The sequence below is a fragment of the Castor canadensis genome, chromosome 8 (assembly GCF_047511655.1).
Source record: "Castor canadensis chromosome 8, mCasCan1.hap1v2, whole genome shotgun sequence".
Taxonomy (NCBI): Eukaryota; Metazoa; Chordata; class Mammalia; order Rodentia; family Castoridae; genus Castor; species Castor canadensis.
In genome coordinates this window covers 155422304-155436328 of record NC_133393.1, presented here as the reverse complement: position 1 = coordinate 155436328, position 14025 = coordinate 155422304, and the positions used below count along the sequence as shown (strand labels likewise).

General features: G+C 51.1%; 1 protein-coding gene across 1 annotated transcript in view; it reads left to right on the top strand.

Annotated features, from left to right (window-relative positions):
* Cerk (ceramide kinase) overlaps positions 1 to 13849 on the top strand; it is a 59370-nt gene extending 45521 nt beyond the window's left edge. The window contains exons 7-13 of the mRNA XM_020179291.2: positions 1611 to 1685; positions 3018 to 3170; positions 5081 to 5186; positions 6701 to 6777; positions 7590 to 7795; positions 8702 to 8910; positions 11475 to 13849. Of these exons, the coding sequence (XP_020034880.2) occupies positions 1611 to 1685; positions 3018 to 3170; positions 5081 to 5186; positions 6701 to 6777; positions 7590 to 7795; positions 8702 to 8910; positions 11475 to 11547 (899 nt within the window). The 3' untranslated portion in view covers positions 11548 to 13849. The remainder of the gene's footprint in view (positions 1 to 1610; positions 1686 to 3017; positions 3171 to 5080; positions 5187 to 6700; positions 6778 to 7589; positions 7796 to 8701; positions 8911 to 11474) is intronic.
* Positions 13850 to 14025: the final 176 nt, after the last annotated feature.

The window sequence follows — 14025 nt, the reverse complement described above, 5'->3', positions numbered from 1 at the left end:
TTTTTTCCTTTTAGTTTGTTTTCTTTAGATAAGGTCTTGTGATTTTTACCTGAGTAGCCCTCAGACTGCAATCCTCCTACTTCCACTTCCTGTGAAACTGGGATTACAGGCCTGAACCACCATACCCAGCCCCTCTGCACTTATTTTTGAAATGAGAAGGAACTTAAATCTTTAAGATGAACAAGAAAACCCATCATGGTGACTCAGGCCTATAATCCCAGCACTCAGGAGGTTAAGACAGGAGGATAACAAGTTCTAGGTCAGTCTGATTATGTAGTAAACTACTGTCTCAAAAAGAAAAGAAAAGACAAGTGTACATCTTAGAAGTGTATGTGTGCTTAGATATTGCCAGCTGTCAGAAGCCTCCAGTCCTCACCTATTAAAATTGTCCCTGTGCTGTGGTCTCTGTCCGGACTGGATCCTGCACTCTGAGAGGCACACAGGGGGCGGCAGTCTAACACATCTTCTTGGACCATGTGTTCTCGGGCATCATCAGAGGTCACTGAGGACGAGAGGCCTGTGGGGGGCCTGCGACTCCAGCGGGTGTTTTGTGCCCACTGACCAGTGCCACTGCTCCCTGACAAATTCCTGTGTCAGTAGTTGTGCCTTGCAGCTGCCACACCGTATGTTCCAGGAAGTGTAGCCTTGGGCGCCTCAGCCACACAGCAGTGCTGTTGAGTGTTCACATCGAGCAGCCGCACAGAGTCAGCCTCAGGAACCCTGATGAGCCTGTGCCTCGGGAGCCTCTCTCCCCATGCAGGGCTGAGAACCAGGACCCGGTTGTGACTCAGTCAGATCAGGTCAGGTGGAGGGCAGCCAGCCGCAATGCTGGTCTGAGCAGGGGCAGCTCAGTCCCTCATCGCTTCTGCCCGTGCACTCTGAGCCCACACTGTGGTCACCCCACTTGACGGATGGTGGGAGGCCCCCAACTACTGGCAGGTGTGTGTGCACACGGTGACGGCAGGTCAGGGGTGTGCAGCCAGGCCCCATGTGTGGCAGCAGGCAGCTTCTGCTCCCGGGGAGTCAGAGATCAGCTGCATTTCCTCAAAATATAATGCTATAAAATTCATGTCTTGTGAAAACTTCTTTTGAGACAGGATCTTGCTCTGTAATGCAGGTTGGCCTCAAACTCACCATCCTCTTGCTTCAGACCCCTGAGTGCTGGGATTATAGGCATGTGCCTCCATGAAAACTTGTTTATAGAGTATTTTTCCTCTGACCTTCACAGTTGACCTTGCCTGTCATATACTTTCCCAAGGCAATGCCCTATAAACTCCCCTGAGGTCTGGGCTGTGAGGTGCCACTGCCCAGCTACATAGAGGCGGGAAGGGGCCATCCTCTAGGGAGGAAGGTGGCTGCTGCACTGCAGACGTTTCTCAGGATTGTCCAAAAGGGGTTCAGGGTGGCCTCTGGTGCACGCAGCAGTGTGTCACACCTCCTCTGAAAGGAGCTTCTTGACACTATCGCAAGTTCGTTCTCAGTATCTTCTATATGCATTTCATAGGTGAATACTTACTCAGGGCCATGGGAGGAAAGGCGTAGGGAACCACTCACTCAACAGAAGCCACAATAACTTTACAGACACTGAGGACTTTTCTTTCCCCTTGCAGGGTCAACAGATTGTGTGTGTTACTCAACTGTGGGCACAAACGATGCTGAGACGTCAGCTTTGCACATCATTGTTGGTGAGTCGAGTCTCACATGGAAGATTGCCCTGTGCACAGACCTCAGGCCCAGTCTGTTTCACAGTGGCCCTGCTTCCTTCCACCCTCCAGCAGCTTGCCTCGGCTCACAGGACTCCCGTACCTTTCCTTTCCTGTGCTCCCCTTGCCCACCTTCCTGGTCCTGTCTTCCCAGGTCAGTCCAAGGGGTGGCAGGCCCCGTGATAGGCCAGCCTCCTGTGTCATGGGTGTTCCTGCTGTGGTTCATGTCTTCTTTTCCTGGAACCTGTTCCATGCTCTTTCAGAAGCTGTTACTCTGGCTCCACCAGCCTTCAGGACAGCCCCAAAGGCACACCATCCCCCTGGGCCCCACTGTTGTCCCTGCAGGCTCCATTCTGCTGTGACACCCCTACTCCCTTCATGCATACTCTGGGACTCCCCTGGAGACCAGCTCTCGCTGGGGGCAGGAATGCTTGTGGCCATGGTCTTGTGTACAAGAATGCACCTAGGCTAACTCCTGCTGCTTTCCTCTTTGTGAAGCACCTGCCAGGCTCGGGGTGGTGACAGACATGCCCATCCCCTAGTGGGGAGATGGAGAGGGGCCGTGGAAGTTCTGCAAACTCCCTAGGACACCTATCTGACAAATGCCTAGTACCCTTTCCCATTCCTTGACCCTGTTTACTATAAGCCATGTCTTTCCTGAGGTCACAGAAATGTTAGGCTTGAGTTATCCACTTAGGATTTTATGTTTTAATTTTAATTTATTTTTGGTGGTTCTGGGGTTTGAACTCAAGGCCTTGTGCTTGCTAGGCAGGCTCTTTACCACTTGAACCACACCTCCAGCTTGTTTTGCTTTAGTTATTTTTCTAGTAAGGTCTTGCATTTTTTTCCGAGGCTGGCCTGGACTTTGATCCTCCTATTTACACCTTCCCAGTAGCTGGGATGACAGGTGTGCACCAGCACGGCCACCTTGTTTTGTTTCTTGATACAAGGACTCACTGTGCAGCCCAGGCTGGCCTCGAATTCTCATCCCTCCTGCCTCAGCTTCCAAAGTGCTTGGCATACAAGTGCACACACCATACTTAGTGAACTTTGCGTTCTTGAATGCTACATGCCTTTGTTCATCCTCAAACCCACCTTCTTTTCAGCTGGTGACAGTGACAAGCCTCATGGGCACGTTCTCATCCTGTCCCCACAGAACAGCTTCCCAAGCCTGTTTTGGAGATTTGAGCCACTGGAATCATTGCACTGGAAGATTCCAACAGACCTGTTTCTCCGCTGTCTGCGCGGGGTGCCGTTTAGGGGCAGAGGAGCGCAGGGTAGGCAGGGCTCCCTCACAGTGCCTCTTTCCCGCAGGGGACTCCCTGGCCATGGACGTGACCTCTGTGCATCACAACAGCACTCTGCTGCGGTACTCAGTGTCACTGCTGGGCTATGGCTTCTATGGGGACTTGATCAAGGACAGTGAAAAGAAGCGGTGGATGGGGCTCGTCAGATACGACTTTTCAGGTAACTCAGGTCAGGCGCCGTGGCAGATGCGCTGTGAGCACAGTCCGGGCATGCTGCCGTTACAGACGTTGTCCACAAAGCACCCACTAAAGGTAGGCGCCCCCAGGTACAGACAGGACACTAAGGGCCTGGCTCTTTTACAGTGGGTGAGTGGGGAGCCTGGCCTTGGACCTGGATTGTTGTGGCCCACCTGGACGCAACACAGGTAACTTGGTGGACTTCTGAGAGAGCTGCAGGACCTGTCAGAATCACAGACTGCGGACCTGACAATCAGGAAACCGTTTTCTGTCGCATAGATGGTACCGGCCTTCTTGGACAGTTGAAGTGAAAGTTTTGATAGGAAAAATTTAGTTTTAAGATCACTCGAAGCATAGCACGGTGACAAGAACGTTCACCGTGAAGAAATTCAGCCCTGGACGTCTGTGCTAGAGCTGGTCCTTCAGGCACATACAGCCTTCATTTCCTTCAGCAAGCATGTCCTGTCTTGAGTTCTACGTAGGCACCATCAGTCAGTCAGCACCTCCCTGTGAGGCACCTCCCCTGGCCAGGCCTTGCTCTCAGTGCCTCTGCGAGGCTGGGCTCCTGGAGCAGGGTGAGGTGAGTGTTGACAGTCACCATATTGTGCTCCTTAAAGGCCGCAGGATTTAATTCTCCCTGACACTATATTTTACAGCAGGGCCTCTGTCCCCACTTCATAGCTGAGAAAATGGGCACAAAGCCCATAAACAACTTGCCCCAGTCTGACTGCACCCTTCCTGCAGTCAGTGGCTTAGACTGTGGGCCTCAGTGTCCCTGGGCAGTCAGACCTCGGAGCCACCCCAACGTGCCCAGCAGGCTCCCTGGGGTATAGCTCAAGCCCCTGGTGACAGGTACATTCCATCCTATCCAACCACAGAACTAGAAAGAACAAGACCCTGAAGGCCATACCCAAATGTTGCACTCTGCAGGTGTTGGGGAGTGGTGGGTGCAGTACCCTTGTCAGCTTTTAAATGCAGAAAGAGAGGAACTTCGAAGAGGTGCAGAGTTTCAGCCTGATGTTCCTTCATAGTTAATGAATTTCACTTGTCTGCCCTCGATAGTTTGCCTTTGGGGAAACCTGAACTAGGAAATTCCAAATGCTAGGATCTCAGCCTTTTCTTGTGAGAGGAAAGAACAGCAACTTGGTAACTTTACACAGCTCAAAGATGGTAACTTGCCTTGAAAATGAAAAACAGGAAATGCCGTACACACTACTCAGGCTCTCATCAGGAGAAGCAAGCATCAGGAACGCCACAAGCCACGCAGGGAGCCAGGTCACCATCTTCCTGACCCTCCTTGCTGAGTCAGCTGTGGCTCTGCCAAACAGGCCTCCCAGAAGCCCCTCCTGTTCACAACCTTTGGCCTGCACCTTCCTTCCCAGTCCCTTAACAGGGTGCCTGAGAGTGGCCACCACCCTGGCCACCTGGGAACACCAGCACTATGGATAGCACACTACAGTTTGCCCTTTGGGAGGCAGTGCTGCCCTGACCTTTCTCCTAAGTGCTGTCAGGAAGCCATGGTTGTTGGGGGTGACCTGGTGGGGGCCAAGCATGCAGGAAGTGGTACATTGCCAATCATGTTGAAGGGGGGCAATGCACAGGCCACACCACAGAGGCCATGCGGTGTCACTGATACAAAGGAGCCTACTTTGCCAGTGTTGAACACAGCTCTGGTGGGTGACCAGAGCCCTGCCCACTCCTGTCACTGTTAGGTCTCAGAAGGTGCTAGTGCTGCGTGTGACCAGTGGGGAGGGCAGAGACCTTCATTTTACCCTGGTGGCAGTAATGATTTGCCTGGAGGGGCCCTCTGGAGAAAGTGTCTGCAGCTTGCAGCGGCCTTGGCAACAGGCGGTGACCGTGTGGGTGTTCTCTCTTGGCTGGCTCTGTCCCCAGGTATAAAGACCTTTCTCTCACATCACTGCTATGAAGGAACTGTGTCTTTCCTCCCAGCACAGCACACAGTGGGATCTCCACGGGATACAAAACCCTGCCGGGCAGGGTAAGTGCACTTCCACCTGCGTTTCTATTGCAAATGATGTGAAACGAAGCAGGACCGTTGGGGGTCTTTGTCCCTGTCACGACTGTGGATGCAGGAGTGTTTTTGCAAATGTGGGTGGAAGACCCTGAATTTCATACGCCTGTGGAGGGTCTTAGGATTCACGGGCACTAGGCTGTGTCCCTAGGCCTGGCCTGGTGAGGGAGGGACCCAGTGCTAGGCTAGGTCCCATGTCTGCCCTATAGTGAGGCTTACATCCATGTGGTCTGCTTCTTTTGGGGATTCTCTCTTCCACTTCTGGGGGTCTGATGCAAGAAAGGATAACAGACAGCCACTTAATCAACAGCTGTGTGTGTGTGGCCCACAGGGTGAGGCAGAACCACTGGTATAGCTGGGCTGATGGAGCTATACCATCTCAGTGCAGATGGAAGGGACCCCTGCACGTACCCCCAGCAGAGACCCTTGCCCATTAGCCTCTGCTCCAAGGTAGGAGCGCACCTGCTGTTAGGAGGGCCCTGGCCAGGCACCCCCAGCCCCTCAGAAAGGCAGGGACAGCCAGAAGGAGAGTACAGATTGTCCCCAAGTGCTGGGGTGGCGCATACAGGGCCAGGGCTGCCCTGGGAGGGGGTGCAGGGGGGAGAAGGCACATCCTGGCGAGGGGAGCATGCAAGTGGAGGGCAGCTGGAGAAGCCCGGGCCCCACCCCAAGCCTGGTGCATGAACGTGACCCTTGGCAAGGGGCTCACAGCCCTGGCACGCCAGTGAATAAGCAGCATTTCCTTTTGACCTGATGTACAGCCCTAACCACAAAATATATCCTGTAATGTCTAACCAGATTAAAATACAACCCTCAGTAATCGCTAAGCTAGTCTCAGGCCATATGGCCATGCCAGTAACAGTGATCTGTACCCCAAGCCATCCAAAGATGGGTGTGGCACTCTGAAGGACACACACACTGTCCTTTCCTTCCTGAGGACTGCTCCAGGTCCTCTCCTCTGGGTGAAGGATTTGAGACCAGGAAATCAGAACATTCAGCGCATCACTGTACTCAATTGTAGATGCGCTGGGTGTGCGGTTGACACTACAGTACCCCGTCCAAAGCTGTGCTCAGTGAGTGACAGAGCCTGCACTAGGCCCTCTGAGCTACTTACTTGATCATGTTGACTGGGGCGAGTGACCGTCACCTTACTTGTTTTCTGAGCGGCCTCCCCTGGCGGAGGCTCACCGTAGCCCGAGCTGAGCCGCAGGGTCTGTCCTCAGACTGTGCTGCTTGTAACAGTGGCAGGCCTTAGAGAAGGGCCTAAGGGATACGTTAACAGGTGAGAACTTAGACGTACACCCGATTTTGAGAATTCAAATTAGTATGCTAAAGATCTATTTCTAGTTAAGCTTTTGGAATTTACTTTTTTTATTAGATGGAACGAATTTTAGTACTCTTGAATGTGCTAAGCCCAGAGGTTTCATTTTTAAATCCTCGCATTGCATTAGAGAACACACCATCGTGGTCTTGTCTTCCAGGTGCTTTGTGTGCAGGCAAAGCAAGCAGCAGCTGGAGGAGGAGCAGAAGAAGGCCTTGTATGGCTTAGAAAACGCGGGTAATTCCTGGATGGTTTCTCTGTGTGCTAGAATCCTAACATCTAATCTTTCAGTGCATTGCTTCTTCTCCTTCTCCATCTCTCCTTTTCCTCTTCTCTGTTTTTCTATGCACCCATTTCTCAATAGCTCTGGGCAGCAACAAAGCATTGCCACTTACCAGACTTTGGGGCATGCACATCTTTGCAGGAAGCCTCATGCATCTGTCCTCTGATTGCTGTCGTGAGGCCCACCAGGGCTCCCGTTCAGCCTGCCCTAGAACATGGCGTCAGCAGATGTTGTGTTTAGGCTTGACCAGATGAATTCAGTTAACCCTGCCCCACATACAGTGTGGAGATAAGAGGTGGCTGCTGCCTACAAAATGTTATTTATGGACACTGAGATTTGAGTTTGATGTATTTTTCACATGTCACAAAATATTGTTATTCTTTTGATGTTTTTCGACTTAAAAATATGAAACTCATTTTTAGCCGTAGGCCATACAGAGACATTCTGCCTGTGGTTGTGGTTGGCTGCCCCTTGTTCTAAATCATTGTCTAGAAGGTACCTGCGAGGAGCAGTGCACGCAGGTGTGCCTTTTGGGAAGTGACCCTTGGGTCCCGTGTGTGGTGTACCTTCCTGAGGCAAGCCAGCAGTGCACTGATGGGTGTGTCTGTGACAATAACTGCGACTGCATGAGGACTCTGTCCTAGACAGAGGCCAGAAAGAAAGCCAATGCAGAGGGAGGGAGTGTAGCTATCCACCCCATCCCTGCAGGGTGCCTTCCCATGCTCTGGGATGGATGGTGACATCTGCCTGACTCTTTCTGCTTCAGAGGAAGTGGAGGAGTGGCAAGTTATCTGTGGGAAGTTTCTGGCCATCAATGTCACGAACATGTCCTGTGCTTGTCCCCGGAGCCCCAGGGGCCTCTCCCCGGCCGCCCACCTGGGAGATGGGTCTGCTGACCTCATCCTCATCCGGAAGTGCTCCAGGTTCAATTTCCTGCGGTTCCTTGTCAGGCACACCAACCAGTGTGACCAGGTGAGTGGGACACTCTTTGGCATGTGGCCCATTGGTGAGGCATTTACGTTTGGGAATCCCTGATTTAGGCATTTCAAGATCCCATCATTTCATTCAAAGGAGTGCATTTCACCTATTTGAGACTTAGTCATGACTGCTCCTTGAAAAATTGCATTAAAAATACAAATCTAAGCTGCCTCTTGAGTGGCAGAGGCAGGAGGATTTCAAGTTCGAGGCCAGCCTGGGTTACATTACTCAAAATCACTAAATCAGTCAATCTTTGAACACAGAAAGTAAGTCATGAATGTTTCTATATAACTTACTGTCTTCTGCTGCTTGTCCTGCTTAATAACAGGAAAAGTGACAAGGTGTAGATTTTGTCACCCTTGTAGGTCACTTCAGATTATCTGTGGGGTCCGTTCAGAGCCTCTTCCAAACCCTCCTGTCATCACTGGTGTCCCTTTCTAGTTACTCTTGGAGGACCTGAGCCCAGTCCTATCCTAAGGGCTGGAAATTCTGCTCATAGACTCTAATCTTAGTAAAATTTTTGTTTTTCTACTTAAGTTATGTTTAAGATCTAGTCCAGTGATATTTTTGATAGGGGTTTTTAAACAGGGTTTGTTAAAAAGAGAACAGAAAATTGTACAAACCACTTCTCATTCCTAGCAGGACTCTTTTTAAAAGGTGCTTGCCACTGCAGAAGCTGTGACTTCAACAGTGAGCCGTCCTCTGAAGCACCTGGGCAGGCAGTGGTATCTCCATCTCGGGTGTCTAAGTCACCAGGTGGCTCCGAGGCACTGCCCGATGGCTGTGTGTTCCCAGGGGCACGAGGCCTGGCTGGCCAAGTGAGGGGAGGTGGGAGGCCTGGCTGCCCTCTACCCCTGTGACGTGAGAAATTCAGTTTCCCCTCACTGGCTTTCTTGGCAGTTCGACTTCACTTTTGTTGAAGTTTATCGAATCAAGAAATTCCAGTTTACCTCAAAGCACATGGACGACGAGGACAGTGACCTCAAGGAGCAGGGGAAGCAGCGGTTCGGGCAGATCTGCAGCGATAGTCCCACGTGCTGCTGCTCAGCCTCCAGAGGCTCCTGGAACTGTGATGGAGAGCTTCTGCGTAGCCCTGCCATCGAGGTCAGGCAAGTGCAGGGACCCAGTTGCCTCCCCTGGCGTCTGTCACCAGCACTGTCCCACTCAAAGCATTGCTGAGGTCAGAGGTGATGCCGTGAATAGCAGCGTAAACATATTTTCCTTTCTATGTGTCGGATGTCAACAGGGATTGCCACTGTCTGGGGCTTGGGCAGGGCAGGCATTGAGCCAGGAGATGCTGTGTTTTACAGACACTGTCACAGGGTTTGAAAGCCCCTCCGTTGTGGTCTCGTTCTCAGCCACACTCTGCACCCAGCACTGTACTTGGTCTCTGCTCTGGCATTCCCTCTCTCTTCCTACTCCTTCTCTCTCCTGCTAAATAAGAACTCTGAAACAAACAAAAGAGACCACTTCCATGGCACTTCCTAAGGCCTGGGTCCCCTGAATCCAAGTGTGGGTGCTCAGTCCAGCAAGGGACTGCACTGGACAGGAAGCGAGGGTTGGGAACAGCAGGGAAGAGGAGAAGCAAAGTGTTTGGTGACCACACAGCCTGGGAGCTTTGGGAAGGATACGTATGGGAGACGATGGAGCCTTGGTACTGACCAGGTGGGCCAGCCAGCTCCGGAGGGCCTTGTCCACTTCGCCACCCTTGTACGGAGGGGAGCAGTTCAGAGTTGCTCTTTGCCAAGCTCACAGGGTTGATGCTGAGCCTCAGAGCTCGAGCCTCCCCTGGGACAAGCTGACCAGGCTGTAGTGACCAGTGCCCAGGCTAGCATATAGCCTGGGGACGGTGGTTTGTGTGCTCTGGCGGCCCATCGAGTGCGGGAAGTCTGTCTTCCCCATGCCAATATTTGATATTGGAAATGTGTAATTTTATTAAACATATTGAATAAGAATATGGAAATGAGTACAAGGAAAACTCTTTGCCCATGAAAAGAGAGCAGAGCAAGTTTTGTTTTGAAAAAAAAGATCATTAGGTATGAGTATACAAACTCCGTGAGACTGGAGGAGGGTGGAAGGTTCAGGAAGGTTCTGTCCTGTGTGCAGAGGTGTCTAAGATCTTGTTCTACTTCGGGAACCAAAAGGAGACCCTCGCTGGTAACAGAGTGTGTGGCACCGAGAAGGGAGGAAGCTGGGATGGACGAGCTCTCGGTATTGGAGACGGTGGGCGTCTCCAACTTAAGTGTTGCTCCCCACTTAAGTTACCCTTCCACCACCAGCAGGGCCCAGTGCAGCTTTAAGACTGAAGGCCTTTACCTTCCAAACAAAGCAAACTGAGCGACGTCTCTGTCTCCGAGTCCCCGCTCCAAGCACTTCCGTTTCGTTGGGTCCATGCGGTAGGGCTCACCCAGTGCCCACCTAAGAGCGAGAGGCAGCAAAGACCCCAGGAAACCCACCAAGCCGGCCATCTGTACACACAGGGCTTTGGCTTCTGTTAACTCATTTTATAGGTTAGGAAAATGAAATTAATATTGGCTTGTATATTAATTAAATAGAATGCTTCCAAAGTTTGAAAGACATTCTTGATATGTATCTCATCTGTCCTGACAAATATTACTATGTCTTGATAGCAATGCCACTTAATTATGGGGTTTTGGTTACTAAATACACCTGAGGAACTTGTGCTGTCATTAATAAATGAAACCAGCGCTAGAGGCATGACTCAAGGGGTAGAGCACCAGCCTAGCAAGTGCAAAGCCCTGAGTTCAAACCCTAGTACCACCAAAAACTAAAGAAAAAAAAAAAAGAAAAAACAAACAGAACTGTTCTGCGTGGGAAGGTGGCACAATTGGCTGGGCCCTAAGGCCACCAAGCCCCTGGCTGGAGTCTCCCACGGCCCCCGGCCTGCTCATCTCCCCAGGATTCATCTTCCCTGGCTGGTCACACCTTGCACATCACTTACACACCTGGAGGGGCCCTGCACTGACCCCCGCCTGCCCAGCAGAACCCGTGAGCTCAGTGCTGGGGAGGAATCGAGGTAATTGGAGTAGATAAGCACTTTCTAGGGCTGGGTGTCGCCACTGGAGGTGGGTCTCCTGTGCCTCGGGTCTTCCTTGGCCACCAGCATCTATTCAGAGGGCCTGTCTGAGTGGAAGGAATCACTGCACAGCATGACCTGCAGTTGCAGGGTGGGACCTTATAGTCCATGATGACATCTGGCTGTCCCATGGAGAAGACCCCCCACCTCTGTCCTGTCCTGGTGTAGGGCTGGAGGTGAGCTGTGAGCAATGACACACATGGAGGCCTTTTTTTTTTTTTTTGGTGTGGTACTTAGTTTTGAACTCAGGGCCTCATGCTTGCTAGGCAGGCCTCTACCACTTGAGCCACACACCCAGTCCTTTTTGCTTTAGTTATGTTTCAAATAGGGTCTTATACCTTTTGTCTTGGACCATAGCCCTCCCACCTCTGCCTCCAGTGTAGCTGGGATGACAGGCATCCACTAGCACTCCCAACTTATTCTTTAAGATGAGGTCTTACTAACAACTTTTTGCCTGGGCTGGCCTTGAATTATGACTCCCCAGTCTCTACCTCTCAAGTAGCTTGAATTACAGACATGAGCCATCATGCATCCCAGCCATGCATGGAATTTAAATGTGGCCGTTTGTCTCTGCAGGGTCCACTGCCAGCTGGTTCGCCTCTTCGCCCGAGGAATTGAAGAGAATCCTAAGCAAGAGTCTCATAGCTGAAAAGCCATTACACGTTGTCCACCGCTTGGGAAGTGTGAAAATTATTTTAAGAAAGTTAACACAGACCAATTATGTTGATATATATATTTAAATTTAGAAATTTATTTTTGATAGTTAAATCTTGATTTTAGAAAAAATACCTTTTGTCAGCAATCTTGAGTACATATCTGGCTTTCTGATTGTGGATCTGAGTTGCATTTCACATCACTCACTCTCAGCAATGGCACTTGCTGATGTGGGGCTGTTGGCTTCTTAGAGTTTATTGATGTCAGAGCACAGACTTCAGGATAGCCCATTAGTGGCTCTACTGCAATAATTTTAGGGACATTACTATAGAGTACTTTCCAGGAGTTAGGTTACACCGTCTGGACACAAGGTAACTGCTAGGCCACTCCAATCTGCCTTGCAGGACTTTCTGGATTGCTTGTGACCAGGTTTTGGAAAGCAGGTGATTCTCTCTACCTTCATTTTGTGCCCATCTTTACTTACGATTAGGATGTGTCTGTGGGATCCTTGCTGTAGGGGGCAGCTAGAGCACAATGCGACCCTGCTCACAGCGGCACCTCCAGAGCGAGCCCACGTCACTGCATGAGAAGGCACCGAGGACAGCGTCTGATCTCGGAACCCCCACGCTGGCTTCCATGTCCGAGGTGTCCTGAGACAAAACCACGGGAGCAGCCACTGCAATGTTGTTCTGTCAGCGCAGGTGGTGTGCACGCTCTGGAAATGGCAGTGTGAAGGACTGCAAGATCCGGGTGCTGCATGGGGACACACATGTCCACCCAGCCAGGCGCCAGAGGGAGCAGGAAGCGGCTGGCGCCCGCAGGAGGAGGAGCACTCTGACTTTGCTGCCGACCGAGTCTTCTCGTGGCCCAGATTTCGTTCTGGGGTCTGTGTATTTATTGAAGTCTTTGTCCTTGTCAATCAGAAGACTGTAAATGGCGTCTCAGCTGTTTGTTTTGTCTCTACCAGGGCCGATAGTTGCTTCCTGCTAAAGGCTAGGGACCAGGGCTTCCATGTGTGCACTCCTGCGACCCTCCCATCCGGTCCAATCGGGGATTCAGCTGTGTGCTGCATGCTCCTTTTGTTTCCAGACTCGTGTGTGTGACAAGATGTATGTGAAATAGTTGTATGTGGCGTTCAAGAGTATGCAGCTCACACTCAATACGTAACTGACTTAAAGAGCAGGGTTTTCTGTCCTGCACTGAGGGAGTGGATCCATTTGTCACCATCGTATTTAACAGGGAACATCTATTCCAGGATTCCTTGCATTGATCTGTATTGGAAACATACATGAAATGCCACATTTTGTCATTCAGTCCCCTCCAGACCAAAGGGTCTCTTTAGAGGTGGCTTTGTAATGGGCCGTGCTGTCAAAGGTGGTTGTGCGAGTGAAGTGATTTAATAACGGATGGGTGAGTGAGAAACCAGGCTACAGGTTGTGAACACCCTGTGGTTTCTCTTCATGTCTGTGCCTGGTTGGAAAGAGACCAAAGCTTTGACTGGCAGCTCTTTGACGGGGTGGTGACTGGCTGCCCTGAAACACCCTCAGAGCACAGGCGCTCTCCGGAGAGCCCACCTGTGCTGACCGCCTCACTGCTGCTCCCTCGGTCATTCCAGAGATGGAGGAGGCTGAGGCCCTGCAGGTGCCCCGGGCCACAAGGTTCCCCCAAGGATTCAAGTCTTCATTGGCCTGCTAAGTGCTCCTCACAACCGGGTCTACGCGGAGTCCCTGGCTGACCTTGGTAAAAAGATGTAGGCAGAAGAGACTTTGCTGGTCCTTAGCAGCCCCGGGCCAACACTGAAAATGCAAAGCTTGGAGCTTTTCATGGGCTGCTGCGAGTGTCTGACACCCTGAAAGCCCATCAACACCTGTGCACAGGACGGAGGCAGCCTCTGACATTCTCCCTCAACAGTCTCTGATTTCTGTGACACCTCTCAGACACCGCAACTCCAGCCCCATGCCGAGGGGTTCTAAGAGAAAAACCAGGAGTGATGGTTAGCTAGCGAACACGAGGGTCCTTTAGAAGGCTTAGTTTACACTTTAACTTCCACTGTGGCTCACTGGTGTAAAGTGACCTGTCAGCAGCCACACATGGTGACTTAGTCTTGTTTATTGGAATGAAGAAGTGGGAACGGCAGCTGCCCGCTTCCTTCCTCAGTGCAATCTTCTACAGCCGGGAAATACTGATGCAGAGGACGGCTTAATTTTCTTCTCATCTTGCTGGTTTCAAGACTAGAAAATGGGCCTATTTGATTGAATGTGTTTGAGAAGACAAAAATAAAGTTACTTTGGGCAGAATTGGGCAATTTTTCTTTTGTTTGCAAATTCCTCTTGTTCTTAAAGCTGAGCATTTTTCATGAAAACACACAGATAGCTTAAAGAACAGGACTAGAATGGTGAAAGATATAGCTACACCTGTGCCGAGAAACTGACTGGCACCCACCCCAACACCTTCCACGTGTTCCCTTGGCCGA